Here is a 17,516-nt window from a genome sequence, read left to right on the forward strand (position 1 = left end):
ACCGCACCGCACCGCACCGCACCGCACCGCACCGCACCGCACCGCACCGCACCGCACCGCACAACCAGCAGCCCGCCGCAGCGCAACACTACCGCACTCATTCCGCCCTTATATAAACCCCGCCGGGCCGGGATAGGCCAGGACCGGCGATTGGCAGCACCAGATTGGCGAAGAGCTGGGAGATTTGAATTCGGTGATTGGTCCGCTCGGCGAAGACCGCCTGTGATTGGTTAGTGCTGGGTGGAGGGCGGTGCCTCGGGTCCGCCCGTCCTGCTGGGGGCGCTGCGCCCTTGTGCTGCTTCAGCCCGGCAATCGGGGCGCGGCTGCGGCCGCCCCGGAGGTGCGGGCGGTCTTGGCGTTCCCCTCACCGAGCCCGTCCCGGTGCCGGCCCGTAACAGCACGAGAAATAAACGCGTCGGAGCCTCCGTACTTTATTTCTCAGAGCTTCGCAGCACGACCGTGCTTGGAGCTGATCCTCCTGGAGGCTGCGGCCATAGGGAAGCACTGTGGGGACACGGGGACGGGAGCTGGCCGGGCCCGGCGGCGGAGCGGGGAAGCGCTGGACTGCGGGGACCTTCGGCTCAGCAGAGCCGCAGGAGGAAGGCCGCAGCCAGCCCCAGGGCCAGGGACAGGAGAGCAGGGCTGCCGCAGGGCGGGCTCCGGGCTACGATCCCCTCTGTCATGGTGCTGTTGTCCTCCGCCTGGCCTAAGGGCTGGAAAAGCAGAGAGGGCAGTTGGCGACGGCTGCAAAGTCGGGCAGAGAGGCGGGATCTCCTGTCTCGTAGTGTCTCAGTGCCGTGCGCTCTCCTGAGGCCCCACACGCCAGCAGAGCTGAGGACTTGCGGGTTTTCCCATGCCGGAAGCAAAGCGCCGCTCCCTCATGCCGTCGCCCTTTTTCGAGGCTTTTAGAAACAGCGAGTAGGAAAGCAGAAGGGAGGGGCTGGCCTCTGAGGAAGTGGCTGGGGATGTGGAGCCTGCGAGGCCAGTGCTGGAGGATGTGGGGTGTAGAGACAGAGCTGGGAAGGTCCCTGGTGGAACCAAGGGGGAGGGGAGCCAAGACCTTCCTGTTGCGAGGGGCGCTGCAATTGTTACATGAAGTAGTAATGCAGCTGGGGTGGAAATTTCAGGGCAGCTTCCTTCCCTCTCTAAAGAGCCCCTTCTAAATTAAGGCACTTGCTTGAACACTGCCGCCATGGCTGTGCAGAACCACTTGCTTTGTGTTTCACTGCTCCTCGATCTCACAGGTTCCCTCTGGAGCTGTAGTGGACGATTAGGATGGGCCTCATTTTGCAGGCACTCTTTCTAGCTGTGAAGGCTTGTTGTCACAGAATCACAGAATCACAGAATCACAGAATCACCTGGGTTGGAAGGGACCTCAAGGATCATGTAGTTCCAACCCCCCTGCCTAGCAGGGCCACCAAACGTACACATTCAGATCAGGTTGCCCAGGACCCCGTCCAACCTGGCCTTGAACACGTCCAAGGACGGGGCATCCACAACCTCCCTGGGCAGCCCGTTCCAGGGCCTAACTACTCTCCTTGTCACAGGGTGAGATGCTCAAATGTAAATGCATCCCATGGAGCCTACAACGTGTCACATCTGTGTGGCATTTGAGAGTGACGCCAGCTCATCCAGCCTCATTATCAACATACAGCAGAAAAAAATAAGATCAACCCAAGAGCTGCTCTGAGGAGCATCACCCTCCCTGGAGGTCTTTGCCCACTTCCGAGCAAAGGTCCCCACCCAAGTGATAGCTGCTATCTGCCTGCATGGTGCTGGAACCGTTGAAGGGCCTCCCAGCAGTAAAAAGGGGGAAGGGAAGGGAAGGAGGGAACCCTGCTGCTATGCCCAGCGTCCCTACAGCCATGCGCAGCAACCCTGAACCAGGCAGCAGCTGGGATAGAGAAGGGGCCAGCATGCAAAGGAGAAGCTGCACAATGGGGGGGAGAGCTGAGAGATGATAAGGTTATGAATATGCGTAAAGCTCTTAAGCAAAAAAAAAAAAACAACCTCAAACAAAAAGCAACATACAGAAGTATTTAAACTTTGCAGCCTGCAGTGCAAAGCTCCTTTTACAGCAAGCATGGTTGAAGTAAAATAAATTGTTGTGGCTCCCATCTGAAGGCAGAATTCCCCCACCGGTTGGATCCCAGACCCCTAACCACTCTTACACCCCAGGGATGGGTCTGGCTGCTCCCCAGCTTTTGGGGTGCCCGAGCAGTGGGCTTTCTCTTACCAAGCAGAGGGCGAGCAGGGCAATCAGGAGGAGCAGGTGGGCACACTGGAGAGGCTGCATGGTCCAAGCTCAGTGTGCAGCTTGCTGCAATGCTTCCTCATCTGCTCACGGTGATTGCTATCAGAGCTTTTAAAGTGCAGCCGTGGCCCCATCTCACCAATCACACTTTCCTTCCTCATGCTGCTTCTGCAGAGCACAACCCATCACGCAGAAGGGACACCATAATCGGATCCATGGAGAAGTGCCAGGAAGGCATTACTGGCGCTGCTGATGCTGCAGGGATGTGCAGGTGGGGATGATGCTCTGAACAGGACATCCCAGCCACCATCTACAGCAAAGGCAGTGAGCCCCTTGCCCTCCCATTTCCAACACCATATAGCACTCCCTACATTGTGCCCCATGCCTGTGTAGGGCCAGCACCAATTACAGGTTCAAACCCTCTGCTTCAGCAGGAGAGTCTGCAAACACTGCGCCGTGTAATGAACCTCCTGCCCCGCAGTGAAGGACAGGAGCTAGGCCCAAGACACAAGTGTGGCAGGGTGGTCTGATCCACATCACAGATGGTGGCAGGGCTCCCTTCAGCCCTAACAGCGTTTGCAGCACATCGCTGAGCTGCACCACCCACCTGCCAGCAAACAGCAGAAAACAGAACGGGCTATTTTAGGACAGGTTGAAACGAGCAAAGCTACACCTGTTGCTGTGGCTTTCATTTGTGTGAGTGCATCACAGTGAGCCCTGCGCGGGGGCTGGCGGCTCGGAGTGCAGCACATTGAATGCTCTTGGCATTGCATCTCCTATCTCACCCCCAAAAAATCTGGAATGCAGAAATTCCAATAGCCATTTTGCCTGAGTACACAACTGAAAGACTGCTATTTCTCAACCAGCCAAATTGCGGCCTTGCAGCTTTCTCTGGCAGCCAATGAATGCCTAATAGATAAATTCCAACTTTCCTTCTTGTTTTCTTCATATGTTTCCTTATGGTACACATAAGAAAATATTTGTGATATTTCTGTCCTGAGCAGCGCTGGAATTATTTGTTAAGGTGGCACGGTGTCCCATGGTTATTTCTCGTCCACTCTCTTATCTCCCATTTTGTGGAGGTCCCCTGAGTTCATTCCCACTTCATTACGGTCGCCTTTTAATAGGTGCAAAGCGATTCGCGCTCTCTGCCGCGGTGCACGCCGGGACTTGCAATCCTCGCCCGTCCGCCCCGCTCCACTTGACCGCGGCTCAGCCAATCACAGCGTCCAGTCGTCGCCGTGGCAACCGCGGGTAAACAAGATGGCGGTGCGGGCGCTGAGAGCGGGGTGAGTGCTGCGGGACGGCCGGCCTACCTCAGGCCTCCCCGCCGAGCCAACGCCGAGAGGCCGGGGTCGCTTCTGGCCTTTGTTTCAAGTCCCGTTGTGGTGGGGGGCCCTCAGGATGCCTGCGGGAGCATTCGTGGCCATTTCTGTGCTGCGCTGACTGAGAGGTGCAGGAATGCCCTGCCCGAAGGCACGCAGTGTGGGCCGGTGAGGAATGCAGAGTTTGGGCCCTTCGGGACAGCCTCTTCCTTTGCGTTTTGGGAAACTTGCTCATCAAGGAATCCCTCCCCCCACAAAGCTAACAAACCTATCCTCGTTTTTTATATATTCCCTCCTCACCACTTGTCACAGCAGGGCCCAGCTGAGCTGTTTGCTGGCAAGGCAGTGCTCACCATCCACACCTCTTGTGGTGAGCGCAGCTCTTCTTCCTACACGCCCACCATCAGATAAGTGGTGGAGGGTTTTGACATCCTTGGCAACCCGTGGAGCACATTAGAGCTTCATTTCATTTCACAGTTTCACTTTAGGTCGTAGCTGACCTGTTAGATAAACAGCACAAAAGCTGCTCCTCTGCTGTCAGTGAAGTTTCCTGTTTGTGCTACTCCCAGATGTTGTACTTTTCATTAAGGCAGCTCTGTGGTACTTCCTGCCTCTCTGTGTGGCACAGGATGTTCTGTACCAGCGTCACAGCCTCTTTCTGCCAGCCCCATTTTGTGTTTGCTCTGAGCGAACTGAGATCCTTTTGGTTTTGCACAGTAACAAATGCTCTCACCCACTGATTTTGAGAGTGCTCCTGGGAGTGAATAACCTGGGGCCACTCCACTTTCAGTGGAGTTCACTTTCAGTGTAACACCTATGTTTCTTTACCTGTTTTTGGAGAAGTCATATGCAAAATACTAACCTTTCATACGTTTTGTGCCTCCTCACAGGTGACACAGCCTGTCCCCTACGGCAGCCTTCCCTTGCAGGGACAACACTAGAAAAGAATATATGACATCACAGAATGGCTTAGGTTGGAAGAGACCTTAAAGATCATCTAGTTCACCACTTCACAGGGTAAAGTCCCTCAAAGATAAGGGGGTTCTTGACCATCATAGTCTCTCAGTGACAGTCTGGTGGACTCAGTACCCCAGGCGAGGGCTATTTTGTGTTGTCTTCCCCTCACATACACAGCATGCTGCCATTGACATAGCTACCTCCCTACCAACAACTCTCAAAGATAAGAGCTGAGGGATTTCCAGCCCACACCCGCCAAAGGTATCCTTTTTTCACCTGCTTTGGCAGAACCAGAGCTCATGTGTGGGTTCCCTTATGGTGCAGATAAGCCTCCAATATGAATTGCCTTTCTAGAGGTAACGTATTTGTGCTTTCAGGTACTGAGGCATTCCCACTGACATGGAGCTCATGTCATCCATGATGCAAAAAATCAGTCTGTTGGAACAAAAAATAGATAAACAAGCGCAAGAAATCCAACTGAAGGTAAAAGTTCTGGCCCTTACCAGGCCTGTTCAGTGTCCTGATTTAACTTTTCAAGCCAGGGTAATGATACACTCACTTAGACACAGTCTGGGCTACAACAAGTTAATCCATAGCCTACTCTGTTAATTAGACAGGTTAGCCTTTGTAAAACAGCAGAGCAGTCATATCTGCCCTTGACATGGAAGACTGGACAGCCCTTACTGCTCTGATCCTGTGACTTTACAAAGTAATGACTCTCAGCATCCTTTCACTACTATCTATTTGGCTTCAGACTCTTCTTTCTTTTGCATTCTGAAAACAAAACAAAGCAACCAGTGGTTTAGACAAGAAAAGTAATCTTAGAACAGGTCTTTTTGTAATACTGTTGAGAATAAATACTGTTTAGTTTAGAATAAATAGCAATAGGTTGGTTTTTTTTTTTTTGGTGGTTTTGTCTTCTTTTCTAACCAATGGTGACAGAAATGCTGGTCTGCTTTCTAGATCAGCCACTAACAGGCCTAAGTATGAGCTGCATTCTTGTGCAGATGGAAGGGGGAGATAGGTTAGCAATGTCCGCAGTCTAATATTGGAGCAGTGTATTACATCCCACCCCTCTGCTGAGTCACAAATTAAGACATTTGTGAGGCCATTTTGACCCTTATTTTTCCTCTCTGAGAGAGAGCATGTGCAGCACTGCCTCACCCAGCCAGGACTAATTATGCAAACTGCATCAAGGTCCTGAAAGCAGAGGATCTTAACAAGGTCATTATTCATTCTGATCTTGAAGGACAGGAAGATTGCGGAGCTTGAGGAGAAGATGAAGACTCTTCAGAAAGGAGAAGGTAAAAATTGTTGGACCCTTGGTACCTTGCTCTTACCCACGGGAGAGTTACAGGTCTCCTGGTGCTGCTGCAGAGCAGACTTGGAGACCTTCCTTCTCAGCCATCCCTGCCTCAAAAGCCTATGAGCCTCTTCCATGGTGGTATCAGTTACACACACGGTGCTGTTTGCCAAGGTAGATCCTCACTTCAGTTGTTCTGCTTTTCTGGCGCTGCACTAAACATTATTTCCTGACCTATTTTCCGTGCCTTAATAAGTTTCCATGAGCACAGAATAACCACAAACCTGATGGCCAGAGAAAAAAAGAACAATGTACACCATACAGTTCAAATAGGTTGGGAAAAACAAACAAACAAACAAACAAAAACCAACAAACAGAGCAACTCACAGCTAAGCAAAACCAAAAATTGACTTGCAATCTCAAACAGCACCTACAGGTTCAGGCTCACTCATTTGCAAGGCAACTTAATGCTAAAATAAGCTCAGCTTTAAGTGAGTCACTGAAGCTCTTCTGCTCAATTTCTTGGAATCCATAACTCCTGCTGATCCCAGACACGTTTCCTGTCATGGCTGAAATACCTTGTTGGTATAAAGCTGTGCTGTATCTCTATTTCCTGAGCAGAGAACCACAAAAAGCCTGTCAAACCACAACTGTGTTTTGTACCTCATCACACACTGTGCCAGCTACAAAGCCTAGGTTTCTGGATCCAGCTTTGGTGGACACCTGCTGATTGTTGAATAGGTCTCTTAGGACCAAGACAAGCAGTTCTCAGTGTACAGCAGTGGACAGCACCACTCACATCAGCTTCCTATAGCATAAAACTTCAGCAGTGTTTTACAGTTTACTGACGGTGCAGGCAGACTGCTGGGGCTTCCACATTGTGTGACGTGGGCTACCAGAAGCTCTTCTTTAAGGCTATGCACAGTAAAAGCAGATCTTCCCTCTCAGCTGCTCCTGACTCATCCACAGCAGAGGATCTGGAAAGGAGGTGCCTTCAGCTGCAGACTCAGGTCTGGGAGATGGAGGTGAGATGCCTGCTTTACTTCCTCCAAGCCATTTGCACCTTCGGTTTCAGATTGTTGCAGTCCCAGACTGCCTGGTTCTTTTCAAGCTGCCTCTATGATAACTACAAATTCTCTCTTCACTCCTCTGAAAGAAAATAACAAGCTGAGTGTGAACTACAGGGTAGTATGTTATTATTATATTGTACACTACAGGTTTTATACACTTGCCTGCTGCAAGCCTCATCATTTTGATTTCCAGGGCTGTGGAAACAACCTACACAGCTACTAGACTCTTGGGAGACTGCTGTATCACTACAGATAGTTTAATCCTTCCTCCCTTTTACCTGCTTCTAGTAGAGCTGCTACTTCTACTGCCATGAGTTGGCAGCCTCCCAACCCTGAGGTAAACCTTGTTCACCTCTACTTCTGCTTCTCACTGTTGCAGCACTGCGAGGCTTCTCTGTCTAGTTTCTAGCTCTGCTCTACAACGCTGACTTGTCCTTTCCTCTTACAGCGGTTTCTAAATGACTATGGTCTGATCTGGGTTGGAGACAGACATGAAGAGCTGGAAGACTTGGAGTCGCTGAGAGATGACGAACTGCTGGCAAAGAGGTTCTGGAAGGCAGGTAAAGCATCCGTGCTCTTTGCTAAAGCAGCCATCCCAGCTCCTCTGCATGCTTAGGGAAGGTCTGATACTCCTTAGATAAGCGGGTGATCAGAATCTGAGATCCTGTTCTGAGGTCTTCATGTCAGTCCATCTCAGGATTAGAGACATGGAACAACTTAACAGGAGCTGGGACAGGCAGAGCACTGGTATTCTGTACACCTATATTTTATAAACTTCATCTGGAGAAAAACGAGAGATCCTGGTGGCCCAGCCATTTGGAAGAATACCTTCACAGCAGCTGCTTCCTGAAGAGTTCACATACCCTGAATGTTTGAAGCTTGATTGCTCTAAAAACACTGACGTAAAATGGGTGGAAAACAGAACCAGATGCTTTGTGTATTTAGTAGCCATAGCAACTTACCCGCATTGTCTGGCTCCCTCAGAGTATTGTTTGTCTTTCCTCCCAGCCACCATGTGAGTGGTTTAACTGGGACCTGACTGTGCTGTATGGAGTCCAAGCATATTTGGCGGAGTGGTAACAGAGGAAAAAAAAAGAGCACTGCTTGGGCTATGTAACTGTTGCTACTAACTTACAACTGCGCAAATATGAGCTTGTTAATCTAATCCTTACATGAAGGAAGGAAGAAGACGTGAAAAGCAGTAGAAATATTTTTATACTTTTCACATTGCTTGCCCTTTTTAAGGGAGATTCCCTCCCTCTCATTTAAAGCTCTTTTCCCTCACCCTTAATCAAATCTCAGAAAATCAGAACAGAAATACCAAAGGTCTTACCTTCTGTTTCATTTTCTCTTTTCATTTCATTCTTCTGTCCCACTGTAATGCTCTCACTGCTTCGCCCTATCACCTCCTCAAACACCCTCTGCAGCGTCCCAGCAAGAGAGAAATAAATCTACTGCAGTGAGATGTGCTGGTGGCTCAGAGCATGCAGCTGCACTGACATTTCTTCAGCAGATCTGCCCTGGACCATTTAGCCAATTTAGGTTACTCATTCCTCTCTGTGCATTTTGCAGCACCACGTTAAGGGTCAACACTTAAGAAATTACAACCAAAACCAAGTTGCCGAACAGTTGGCTGCACTTTGGCTAGCAGCTGCTATGCTCACTTTAGGTGAAGGCTGTTTTTCTGCTACCGTGCCCTCACAGTTTTGCACACACCCACGTAGATCTGGCAGCCCTGAACCACGGCGATATTGTTGCACCATGCTTTGCAAAGTGACAAAGTGACGTGCACATGAAAGGCAGCAATGACAACCCCAAACTGTTGGGATGCAGAGACTCCTTGGGCACATCCACACAGAGGCGAAAGCTGCTTGGCTGGCATCTCCTTCCCCCCATAACTCTGCTCTTCCTGCCACAGGTGAGGCAGTTGTTTCCAAACACCAGGTTGATTTTGATTTAATCTTGGAAAACGTGAAGGGTTTGAACATGCTGGCTGGAGATGGCGTCTCTCACGTGCAGCACACACCAGGAGGAGCTCGGCTGAGGCAGCCAGAACCCCTCCCTCTGACCCTGTATCGGAATGGGATCGTCATGCTGGAAGGAGCCTTTCGCTCCTATGAGGAACAGTCTGCTCAGGTACGAAAAGGTTTGTGCAGGAGTCAGACGTGGAGCCACCCTGCTGTGATTCACAGTGTATCAGCAAAGGGAACTCAGAAGAACAAGGACAGTGGGATCACATCAGTCCCCAAAACGAGCAGCTAACGAGACCTCCGGCCTTCGCATCCCACTGCCCTGCTGGGATGCCTGTGCTGTTCTGCACATCTGTTGGAGAAATCACACTGCAAACTGCTGCCATTCACAGTAAGTCTCCTCCAGCCTGTTGGAGTAGCAGTATTCAACACTGGCAGCAAAATCTTGTGGCTTTTTTTTTTTTTTTTTTCCCAATTGGCTGGAAACAGAAATGCTGAGGTGCTACCAGGGTGAGTCCTGTTCTTAGCCCTGCCTTCAGAATGATCCCAAAGATTGGGTGTCAATCAGGTGATAGGTGCTTTATACATTAAAAATATATATATATGTAAACAAACCTTAAACTTGTTCCCAGCACACCTTTAAAAATCAACTGAGCAGCATTTTGTTGTTTTTGTATTATTGGTTGTTTTTTTTTTTATGAGAGGGGGAGTCTGGGTGCAGACTTCTTTTTTTTTGCATGGCAGAAATATTACAAACAGGAGCAGCCCAGGATGTAAACATTAGTCATCAGATAAATAGAAAATCAGAGGTATGACCATGAACAGGCTGTCATTTCTTGTTTCAGCAATGCCTGCAGGACATTATGGATGGTTATTTCCCTTCAGAGTTGCAGGCACGCTACCCAGATGGTGTCCCTCTGCAGGTAAGCAGTGCAAAGCTCTGCTCTCATGGGGTTTTTGGAAGAAATGGCTCTCTTTTTTCCCCAAGGAAGTTGTTCAGATTTCTTTCACCAAGCTACATGTTCCCTGTACCAATCTCTGGTTGAGGTTTCTGAACGCAGCATACGAGCAGCTAAGTTCTGTGCATGCGTGTATGGCGGTGGTGAGGAGCACACCTGCCTGAGCCGTTACAGGATGTAGGTGAGCAATTGTCAGGGCTGAACAATTTCTGTGCCTGGCTGAATCTTGGCTTGGATCAAGACTTGTGAGAGCACCAATAGGCTTTGCAGAAGAGCAGTGGTATAGGTGGTATATGCAGCCCCTGAAGAGCTGTACAACATCAACATCTCAACTGGTTCTCCTGGAAGAGTTTCTGAAAGCAGATTGGAAAAGTATATTTTGCACAGTTTGCAGAGAGTTTAATTTGCAGTAATTTAAATGGGTTTGGCCACCTGCAGTCCTTTTGGGCCCAATTTCTTTCTAATTTTTCAGGGATGGCAAAAAGCCAAGGCCACATTTTCAGACTGAGAGCCTCAGAGGACTCCGATTTAGGTCTCTAAGTGCCTCTGAAACGTAAGCGGGCGCAGGCAGAGGGGTGCACCTGCACCACCAAGAAGAAAGCAGGGCACATCTGTGCAAATAGGTCAGAGCAGCGTGAGCTGGAGGGGGTGCGGTTGGAAAACCAGATGGAACGGGAGGGACTGTGCGGGGCTGTTGCTCATGTGGTGCCTGCAGCCAGCTTACTGCAACCACAGCTACAGGCCACAGGACAACGCTGAAGCCTAGGCAGAAGGACTGACCCTCTTCATACAGTTTTTCCCACTGCTGGAAGCCTCAGTCTGGCACTGTCCCTTTGTTGGAGCCATACATCAGATCCCACTGCAACTTCTGCAGTGCAGCATGAGCGACAGTAAATCCCCCTCCACTTCCAAACAGCTGCTTTCATATCGTAGAGAGCATTTTCAAGCATGGAAACAGACAAGAAAGGTCAGGCCTGCACACATTTTTTACAACTTATGGAAAGGGGATGGCTGTCCTGTGCCCGTTGAGACATTGAACTACACTGAGGCCCGGATAGGCCAGGATCTAGCAGGATTTGCTTTGTTAGAAAGCCTAGAGGAACTGGAGATGTGTTTCATTGGGTTTGGACAGCTGGAGCAGCTCCCAAGGAAGTATCTCAGTTCCATTTGGGACTTACTGCTCTAGGTTGCTTATTTTATTCTTCTTGATACAGTGAGCCTTGCTTATAGCAATCGGCCGTAACCAACAGGTCACTGACAAAAGAGATGTGGTATTTCGGGAGACAGACCTTCCTGGGAGCTTTCCTGGCCACGGCCGAGTTGTTGGCCATTCAAAACTAAGCAAGGTGGAGGAGCCCACTGAGATCCCTGGTAAGTTCCTACACCTATCTCAGAAATGCATCTCCCAAAGAGAAGAACTGAAACCTCAGTGGGGCAGTCCAGCTAGCAAGAAGAGAATATGTGGGGTCTCAAAGAGGAAGGCAACACTTCCAGGTCAAAGCTTCACCCTTCTCAGCATCAGAGGACGCCAAGGAACCATGCATTCTTTGAATGAGGTCAGGCCTCATATTTCCTCATTTTGCTTCTGGGTTCCAGCAGCCTGCATAAGCAAAGCTGAGATACTCTGACTGGCTGGAGAGCCAAACGTGCTCAGCCAAGTAGGCAGAAAACAGCAGAGCTACACAAGCATAACTAAACAACCTGTGCACATGCACTGCCCTCAGCAGCATCTTCATATTTATATACATGAATACTCTTGCTTATCTCAGAGACATTCACAAGCAGAGAAGTTCCCTTTATCCTTTATTACTGGGAAAAAAGTAGCTGCCCACTGACACCACCAAAAGGAACCGACACAACTGCAAGACGAGCAATTTTCCAAGCATGTATGAACTGCCACAGTATCAGACCTTCCTGTTTGCAGCAGAGATAACAGGGTTTCTGCCTGTTACACATTGCAGGTGTGAGCTGCACAGTTGCTCTCTGGTTCCACTGGCAGTCACAACGTTAGCAGGCCAGAAAGTGGGACAAGCTGCAGCTGGGGACCAGGAGCCAGCATCCACACGGCCAGGAGAGGGTAGAGCTCTCCCTGCCAGATATTCTACTCCCTTTTCACTAAACCACTTTATTTGGAGGGAGAATTCTGTAGGTGTATGAGCTTTTTGACATATTCCTTCTTCTGTGGCAGGTCCCAAACCCTCTCTGGAACAGTCTTGGAACAAGTATTCTAAGTCATCACTGTGCAGTGAAGCAATGGCCACCCAGGACACAGTCGGAGCAGTGCAGCAGGTATGGATGTGCCCAAACAACACCCCAAGGAGCAGGCTGGCACGGTTCCTCAGGCTCAGTGCTCTGCACACAACCACACCTCCTCCTAACCTCCTTTTCCCCAGATGCTCCATCAGAGCACACATGCAGCACTTTGGCACCTGCTCCTGGTCTGTTCTGGCTCTGGTTTGTCCCTGTGTAGAACAGGTGGTGATACTCACCTGGGTTTGGTTGCAGGGCTCTGAAGGGGTGCGGAGCAGCAAAGAGATGGTGGTGGGGACACCCAGGCTGCCTGCCCTGCGGAGGTATGGCTGCACACATCCCTGCCCATCAGCTCTCCCTCCTATCTCACTTTTTTTCTTTTTTCCCCAGGGGTTTCTGCCCATTGATTTTAAACCTTGGGAATAACTAGGAAAAAAAAAAAAGAAAAAAGCCATATTTGGTTTTTTTTTGGGAAAAACCTGCCAACTTTTACAACTCTAACAAAATTTCTGTTGTTCAGTGTAACTTACAGCAGTGAAATACTTTTCCTGACGGCAGGACAGAATTTAAGAATTTAAAGCCACCTGAAGCTGTTAACTAAATGGAAGAATCCCTCCAGGAAAGTGATGTGCAAGTGGGATGTGACATAAACAGTGTATTTTCACTCAGTTTTCTAGGCAAGATAAGACCCAAATAGCTAATGAAAAAATCCCAAGCAGATTATTTTTAATCAAAAAAGTAGGGCAGAGATCTTACCAGACAACCCTGATCTAAAATAATAAAGCAAAAAAAGGTCAGCAATCCTCTTCTCAAGGCAGCTTTTAAGCAGTGAAAGCAAAGTGGCAGCTGGGTCTGTGCGCAGGCTAAGCCTTGCTCATCTCAAGCACATTCCCAGATGGAAAGCTCTTCTCCCCAGTTCTGATGACCCCAGCACACCAGAGCCCTCACTCCTTAACTGAGACAGCTTTCTGACCTCCAGCTTAGAGAGAGCTGAAGAGCCTGGAGCTTCTGCCCCTGAAGTCTGCACTCTTCGCATCAAATCTGAGAGCGGGGAGCAGACGTATGTCATAAAGATGCTGTTCTCAGAGACAATAGGGGACCTGCGCCAACACCTTGCCCACGCCAGGTAGGACTCTTGCCCTCCTTGCTCCCCACTCTGCTCCATACAGCTCTAGGGGAGGTTCTGCTGCTGCTCAGGGCCCTGGAGCCATGCTTGGAGCAGAGCAGCCTGCACTGAGCAGAGCTGGGTCCTGGGCTCTCTCTGCTGCTTTGGCTCCTCTTGACACCAGAGCTGCTCTCTAGCTGGCAGGGATCTGCTCAGAGCACCTAATACACATCTTTGACAAAAAGCTGACGCATCACAAGAGATGCCTTTCATCCTCTCAAAACTAACAGTTCTGGACGGCTGGGGAACCTTTTTGGTCTTCGCTCATCATAGGCTGTAGCCCTTGCCTCTATCCAAGCTCATGCTGAGCTCACTTCTGCTGGGACGGAACAGCCTCCTTCCCACTGCAGCTGTGAAGCCTGGAATGGCTGCTCTGTGCCTGGCTACACGCAGTTTGGGCAGGAAGCCTTTTTTTCTGCTTGGCCTGCACTTGCAAGGCAGCCTCTCCCTCTGCTCTTAAGTAACTGCGATTGAATGAGCCACAGCATCTCTGCAAAATCTTGGGGGATGCTGTGCATAGGAAAAGATTGCGCTGTTCTTTCCTAGGGGTGGAGATTCCGACTCATATGAGATCATCAGCACCTTTCCCCAGAGGCTGTACGCGGACAACTCCAGGAGCCTGCAGGAATGTGGGCTGATCCCCAGTGCCTCCTTGCTGCTGCGGAGAAGAGACCCCTTCCCACCAGAGGGGACGGGACTGCAAACAGCCTAGCGGCTCCTCTGCAGGAGGAAAAAGCTGTCTTGCACTGTTAACTGAATTACAACATCCCCTTGGCTGGAAGAGAGCAGAGTTGTCTTTCCAGATCTAGTTTCATTGTGCCGTTACCTGGGATGGAGAGCAGGGCTCCTTCTCCCTTTAGCAGAGTGCCGCATGCCAGCCCGTGTTCTGCTGCCCCCAGGGTGGATGGTTGCTCTTCCCCAGATCAGGTGGGCTGCTGTCACAGGGATTTCTGTTAGCTCAAGGCAGAGGCCTGGTTTCTCACCTCTGCTGGAGGTTATATTGGCTGATCTCTGCTCAGGGAAGGCTGCCAGCTTTGCACTGGTACCAGGGCAGTTGCTTAGCTGGACTCAGGGATTCTCTACAGCAGCAGATATCTGGGCAGGACAGGCAAATAGCAAGGGGTCAATCTCCTTTCCACAGAGTTGCTGCCCGGAGATTTCAACTGTATGTATAGCAGAAGTAAAGCAGGCTCAGTGACACGGTCTTGAGCAATGGCCTTGGGCCGTTGCAGTACTGGGACTGAGCCAGCCTCCTTCCAGCCAGGAGATCCTGCTGCTGGGTTTCCTGGACGTGAGCAGCTCCTTTCCTTGGACAGCCCCCATCTGCAGAGGGGCCAAGGCTCACAGCCACACGGAGCCAAGCCTGCTGCGGCTTCAAGCTGCTGCCTTCCTCCATCCCAGCCCGCCGCTTTGCTGCAACAGGACACCGTGTCATTGGAGAAGAGCATAATCCCTTTGCTTCTTCTCTGCTGAGCCCTGAGAGTAAAGCATCTTCCCCTCCTTTAGGCTGGGGCAACGCTCTGCAGGCCCCTTTCTGTGCACATTCTTCCCATTTCAGCTCTGACAAGTTCCCACTTGACTTCCAGCTGATAACACTCCCACATGTGCAAGGCAGCGCCTTCTGGCAGCTTCCCTTTTAGCAGAAGCCCAACACGTGCCATCACCCAGCCCTCTTTAAAGGCTCTTGATAAAAACATTTCTTTGGTTGCAATTTCCACTTGCATTAAGTTTCAAAGCAGCAGCTAGATGCAGAAATAGGGCAGGGTGGTCTGAGCACTTCCTGGGGCAGCTCTGCTTTCCCAGTCCCCTCTGACCAGAGCTGAGCCACGCACAGCTCACACAGGAAGCACCACAAGCTTGGGCCAGCTGCCTCCACAGCCTCCCTGCAATCAGTGACTCAATGCCTGCAGCTGTCTGCTGGTTTCCTCCCTTTTCACATACACTCCTGTATTTGCTTTAACGGCCCCCTCCTACAGGGCACTGCCCTTTTGCATAGGGCAACTGGTCTATAACCAACCAGGTAATTCCAGTTCTGTATTTTGCCCCTGGGTCTGGCTGCTGCTGTCCCTTCCCCAGGCTGTTCTTACCACACATGGGCTGCTTAAGAGAGGAACCTGCCACTGCTGCTCTGCTGGGTACTGAGACAAGTCCCAGGAGCCCTTCATTAGCAGCAGCGGTCTGAGGCATTCCGATCTTTGTGTCAGGCTGCAGTAGCACCTCAGCTCCTCCAAGATGGAACTGACTTAGAATCATTATGTAGGCTATTTAACCTGTCAAAATAAAAGCAATTTAAAAGGAACCCACGAGTACCAGCACAAAAGGTACAGTAACATTTAATAGCATCTCGGAAGACAACGCTGGTTATAAACTCGCTTTTTGGCAGGAAAACAAAATGCACTTGGTCCAAGTTGCAAAAAGCCAACAGAAAACAGGAAGGATGAGATAGCTGGAGCATCAGCTGTTGTGAAGCAGCCCTGAGCCATCAGCGCTCACCAGAGAGCCCTCAAACTGCGTCACAGCACTGATGGAGCAGTGCAGGTCCCAGCTCCAGGCCCACCTGCTCCCAGCCTTCTAAGAGACGCCTCAGCCCCAGCCTGCTCCCCAGTGGGTGGTCATACCCAGCTTTGTGCAGTATTTCTGCATTAAATTATTAAAAAACAAAACAGAAAACTTAGTTGCCATGATCTGTGCAGTTGAGATGAAAGTTTTTTTTCTTTTTAAAAAAAAAAAAAAGGAAGTGAGGCAGCAGGATTTACAATTTTAACAGCAACTGGGAGGAGTGGAAGTAACATGCAACCCTAAGCCCTTCCCTCCTAAAGCAGAAGCTCTCCCTGTAGAGGAGAAGGCTGACGGGCAGCTGCACTTCGCACAGCCCGAGAGGCTTTGCTGTTTACAGAGGCACTGAAAGCTGCGGTGTGAGCCGGGCCCAGCTCTGTTCTAAGGCCATGCGCAGCGAGCGTCGGGCTTTCTTTGGATCCCTCTGAGATGACATCGGGGTCAGGTAGGAAGGAATCGTAGGCAGCTGCAGTGAGTGGTTTTGGTCACGGGTTTCCTGGTGCTGGAATACAAGTCGCGGTGCCAGGACAGCGCTGACAACACGGAAGTGAAGATGGTCGGAGATGGGGGTGCACAGGAACGCAGGTAGAGTCCAGGATGGGCGGAGAGCCTGCGGGTCAGGCCAGCTTCAGGAACTCCTGCAGGGTGTTTTGTTCCACCGCTTCCACAAAGAGCTCATAATCCTGCAGGGAACAAAGCACCCGGTTGCTCACAAGCAAGAGGCACGCAGCCCCAGCGCCCGTGTGCTGCACGCTGCCTCCAGGCGGGCAGTGCGGTCCTCCCAGCACCCAACACAAATGTGCACAGCGCTGCTGCCAGGTCACGTGGAAGATGATGGGGCAAAGTTACGACAGCCCCACACAGCCCAGCCCCACTGCCCGTGGGCACACACAGCCACCCCAGCACTGCACTGTGCTCCAAATGCAGATTGACACCGACTGCCTTTTGTCCGTGCACCTCACGGGGAAACACCTTTCCAAAAGCATCCCGAGGGCATCTGCAGCAAAACCAAGGGGATAACGTCACTGCCCTCCAATCTGGCTCTCGCAGCACCGACCCCCAGCGCAGCCTTACCCCGCAGTACTGGTCTCCGTTGACAATCTGGGGTGGGATGGCTTTGGGGTTGCCCGCCTTTGCCCTCATCTCCTCCCGGAGAGCGTTGTCCTGGGAGATGTCCACCAGCTCGTACTTGATGTTCTTCCCATCAAGGATTCTGGTCACTTCGCTTTGTTGGGATTTGATCTGGAAGCGGGCGGCAAAAGCAACGTTATCGGGATGCGGGGAGGAGCTCCGAAGGATGAATGCACGCTCAGTGCATCAGCCTACACCTGCCTGGGGGGGCCTCTGCTGGAGGGGGAGGGGAGGCCACGCAGCACAGAGCCGCGAGCAGAGCAGAGCGGGCGGGGACGGGAACCGGGAGAAACACGGCGGGAGAGCAGGGAGGGAACGCCGGGATGGGGCGGGGTGGGGAGGCTCGTACCCCCATGGAAAGGACGCCCGCCCGAGGAAGGGAACCCGCGGCGCCCAGCCCTGCCCCCGCCGCACCGCGCAGCCCCTCACCTCCCGGGATCCGGTCACCGACGTGCTGTACACCTTCAGAGCGCTCATGCTGCGCCCGCGGCCGCTCCCTGCGCACAGCCCGGGCGGGGGACGCTCGGAGGGCGGAGCGGACCGGCGCCGCCCCGCATGTGACTGCGGCGACCAATG

General features: G+C 51.3%; 2 protein-coding genes and 1 long non-coding RNA gene across 4 annotated transcripts; 1 reads left to right on the top strand and 2 right to left on the bottom strand.

The window, feature by feature from the left end:
- Positions 1-415: 415 nt before the first annotated feature.
- On the bottom strand, positions 416-3,081 carry LOC128088491 (uncharacterized). The gene is made up of 2 exons (XR_008210272.1): positions 2,237-3,081; positions 416-713 (listed from the first exon to the last, which is right to left on the bottom strand). It is a non-coding gene; the product is annotated as an uncharacterized LOC128088491 (long non-coding RNA).
- Positions 3,082-3,088: 7 nt separating this feature from the next.
- Positions 3,089-16,017, top strand: UBXN11 (UBX domain protein 11). Of its 2 annotated transcripts, XM_052699078.1 has the most exons (11): positions 3,089-5,019; positions 5,786-5,840; positions 6,788-6,864; positions 7,358-7,469; positions 8,828-9,045; positions 9,725-9,802; positions 11,089-11,209; positions 12,027-12,127; positions 12,344-12,411; positions 13,068-13,214; positions 13,800-16,017. In XM_052699078.1, exons 1-11 carry the CDS (start codon positions 4,936-4,938, stop codon positions 13,963-13,965), a joined length of 1,227 nt encoding a protein of 408 aa, XP_052555038.1. In that variant the 5' UTR covers positions 3,089-4,935; the 3' UTR covers positions 13,966-16,017. The 2 variants fall into 2 exon arrangements, with proteins under 2 accessions (XP_052555038.1, XP_052555039.1); XM_052699079.1 differs by lacking the exons at positions 3,089-5,019; positions 5,786-5,840 and adding an exon at positions 7,103-7,246 and having other exon boundaries at positions 6,786-6,864.
- On the bottom strand, positions 15,571-17,509 carry SH3BGRL3 (SH3 domain binding glutamate rich protein like 3). Its single transcript, XM_052699102.1, has 3 exons — positions 17,370-17,509; positions 16,884-17,051; positions 15,571-16,492 (listed from the first exon to the last, which is right to left on the bottom strand). The coding sequence occupies exons 1-3, from the start codon at positions 17,415-17,417 to the stop codon at positions 16,427-16,429; spliced, it is 282 nt and encodes a 93-aa protein (XP_052555062.1). The 5' UTR covers positions 17,418-17,509; the 3' UTR covers positions 15,571-16,426.
- Between the last annotated feature and the right edge of the window lie 7 nt (positions 17,510-17,516).

Source organism: Tympanuchus pallidicinctus, unplaced genomic scaffold, assembly GCF_026119805.1.
Source record: "Tympanuchus pallidicinctus isolate F22 unplaced genomic scaffold, pur_lepc_1.0 scaffold35, whole genome shotgun sequence".
NCBI classification, from domain to species: Eukaryota; Metazoa; Chordata; class Aves; order Galliformes; family Phasianidae; genus Tympanuchus; species Tympanuchus pallidicinctus.

Excerpts from the sequence above, each read along its gene's own strand:
- UBXN11 (XM_052699078.1), top strand. The coding sequence starts at position 4,936 with ATGGAGCTCATGTCATCCATGATGCAAAAAATCAGTCTGTTGGAACAA. Across the intron at positions 9,046-9,724 it reads ATGAGGAACAGTCTGCTCAG|CAATGCCTGCAGGACATTAT; the intron begins GTACGAAAAGGT and ends TTCTTGTTTCAG. Across the intron at positions 12,412-13,067 it reads AGGCTGCCTGCCCTGCGGAG|CTTAGAGAGAGCTGAAGAGC; the intron begins GTATGGCTGCAC and ends TCTGACCTCCAG.
- SH3BGRL3 (XM_052699102.1), bottom strand. The coding sequence starts at position 17,417 with ATGAGCGCTCTGAAGGTGTACAGCACGTCGGTGACCGGATCCCGGGAG. Across the intron at positions 17,052-17,369 it reads CGGTGACCGGATCCCGGGAG|ATCAAATCCCAACAAAGCGA; the intron begins GTGAGGGGCTGC and ends GCCCGCTTCCAG. Across the intron at positions 16,493-16,883 it reads ACGGAGACCAGTACTGCGGG|GATTATGAGCTCTTTGTGGA; the intron begins GTAAGGCTGCGC and ends TGTTCCCTGCAG.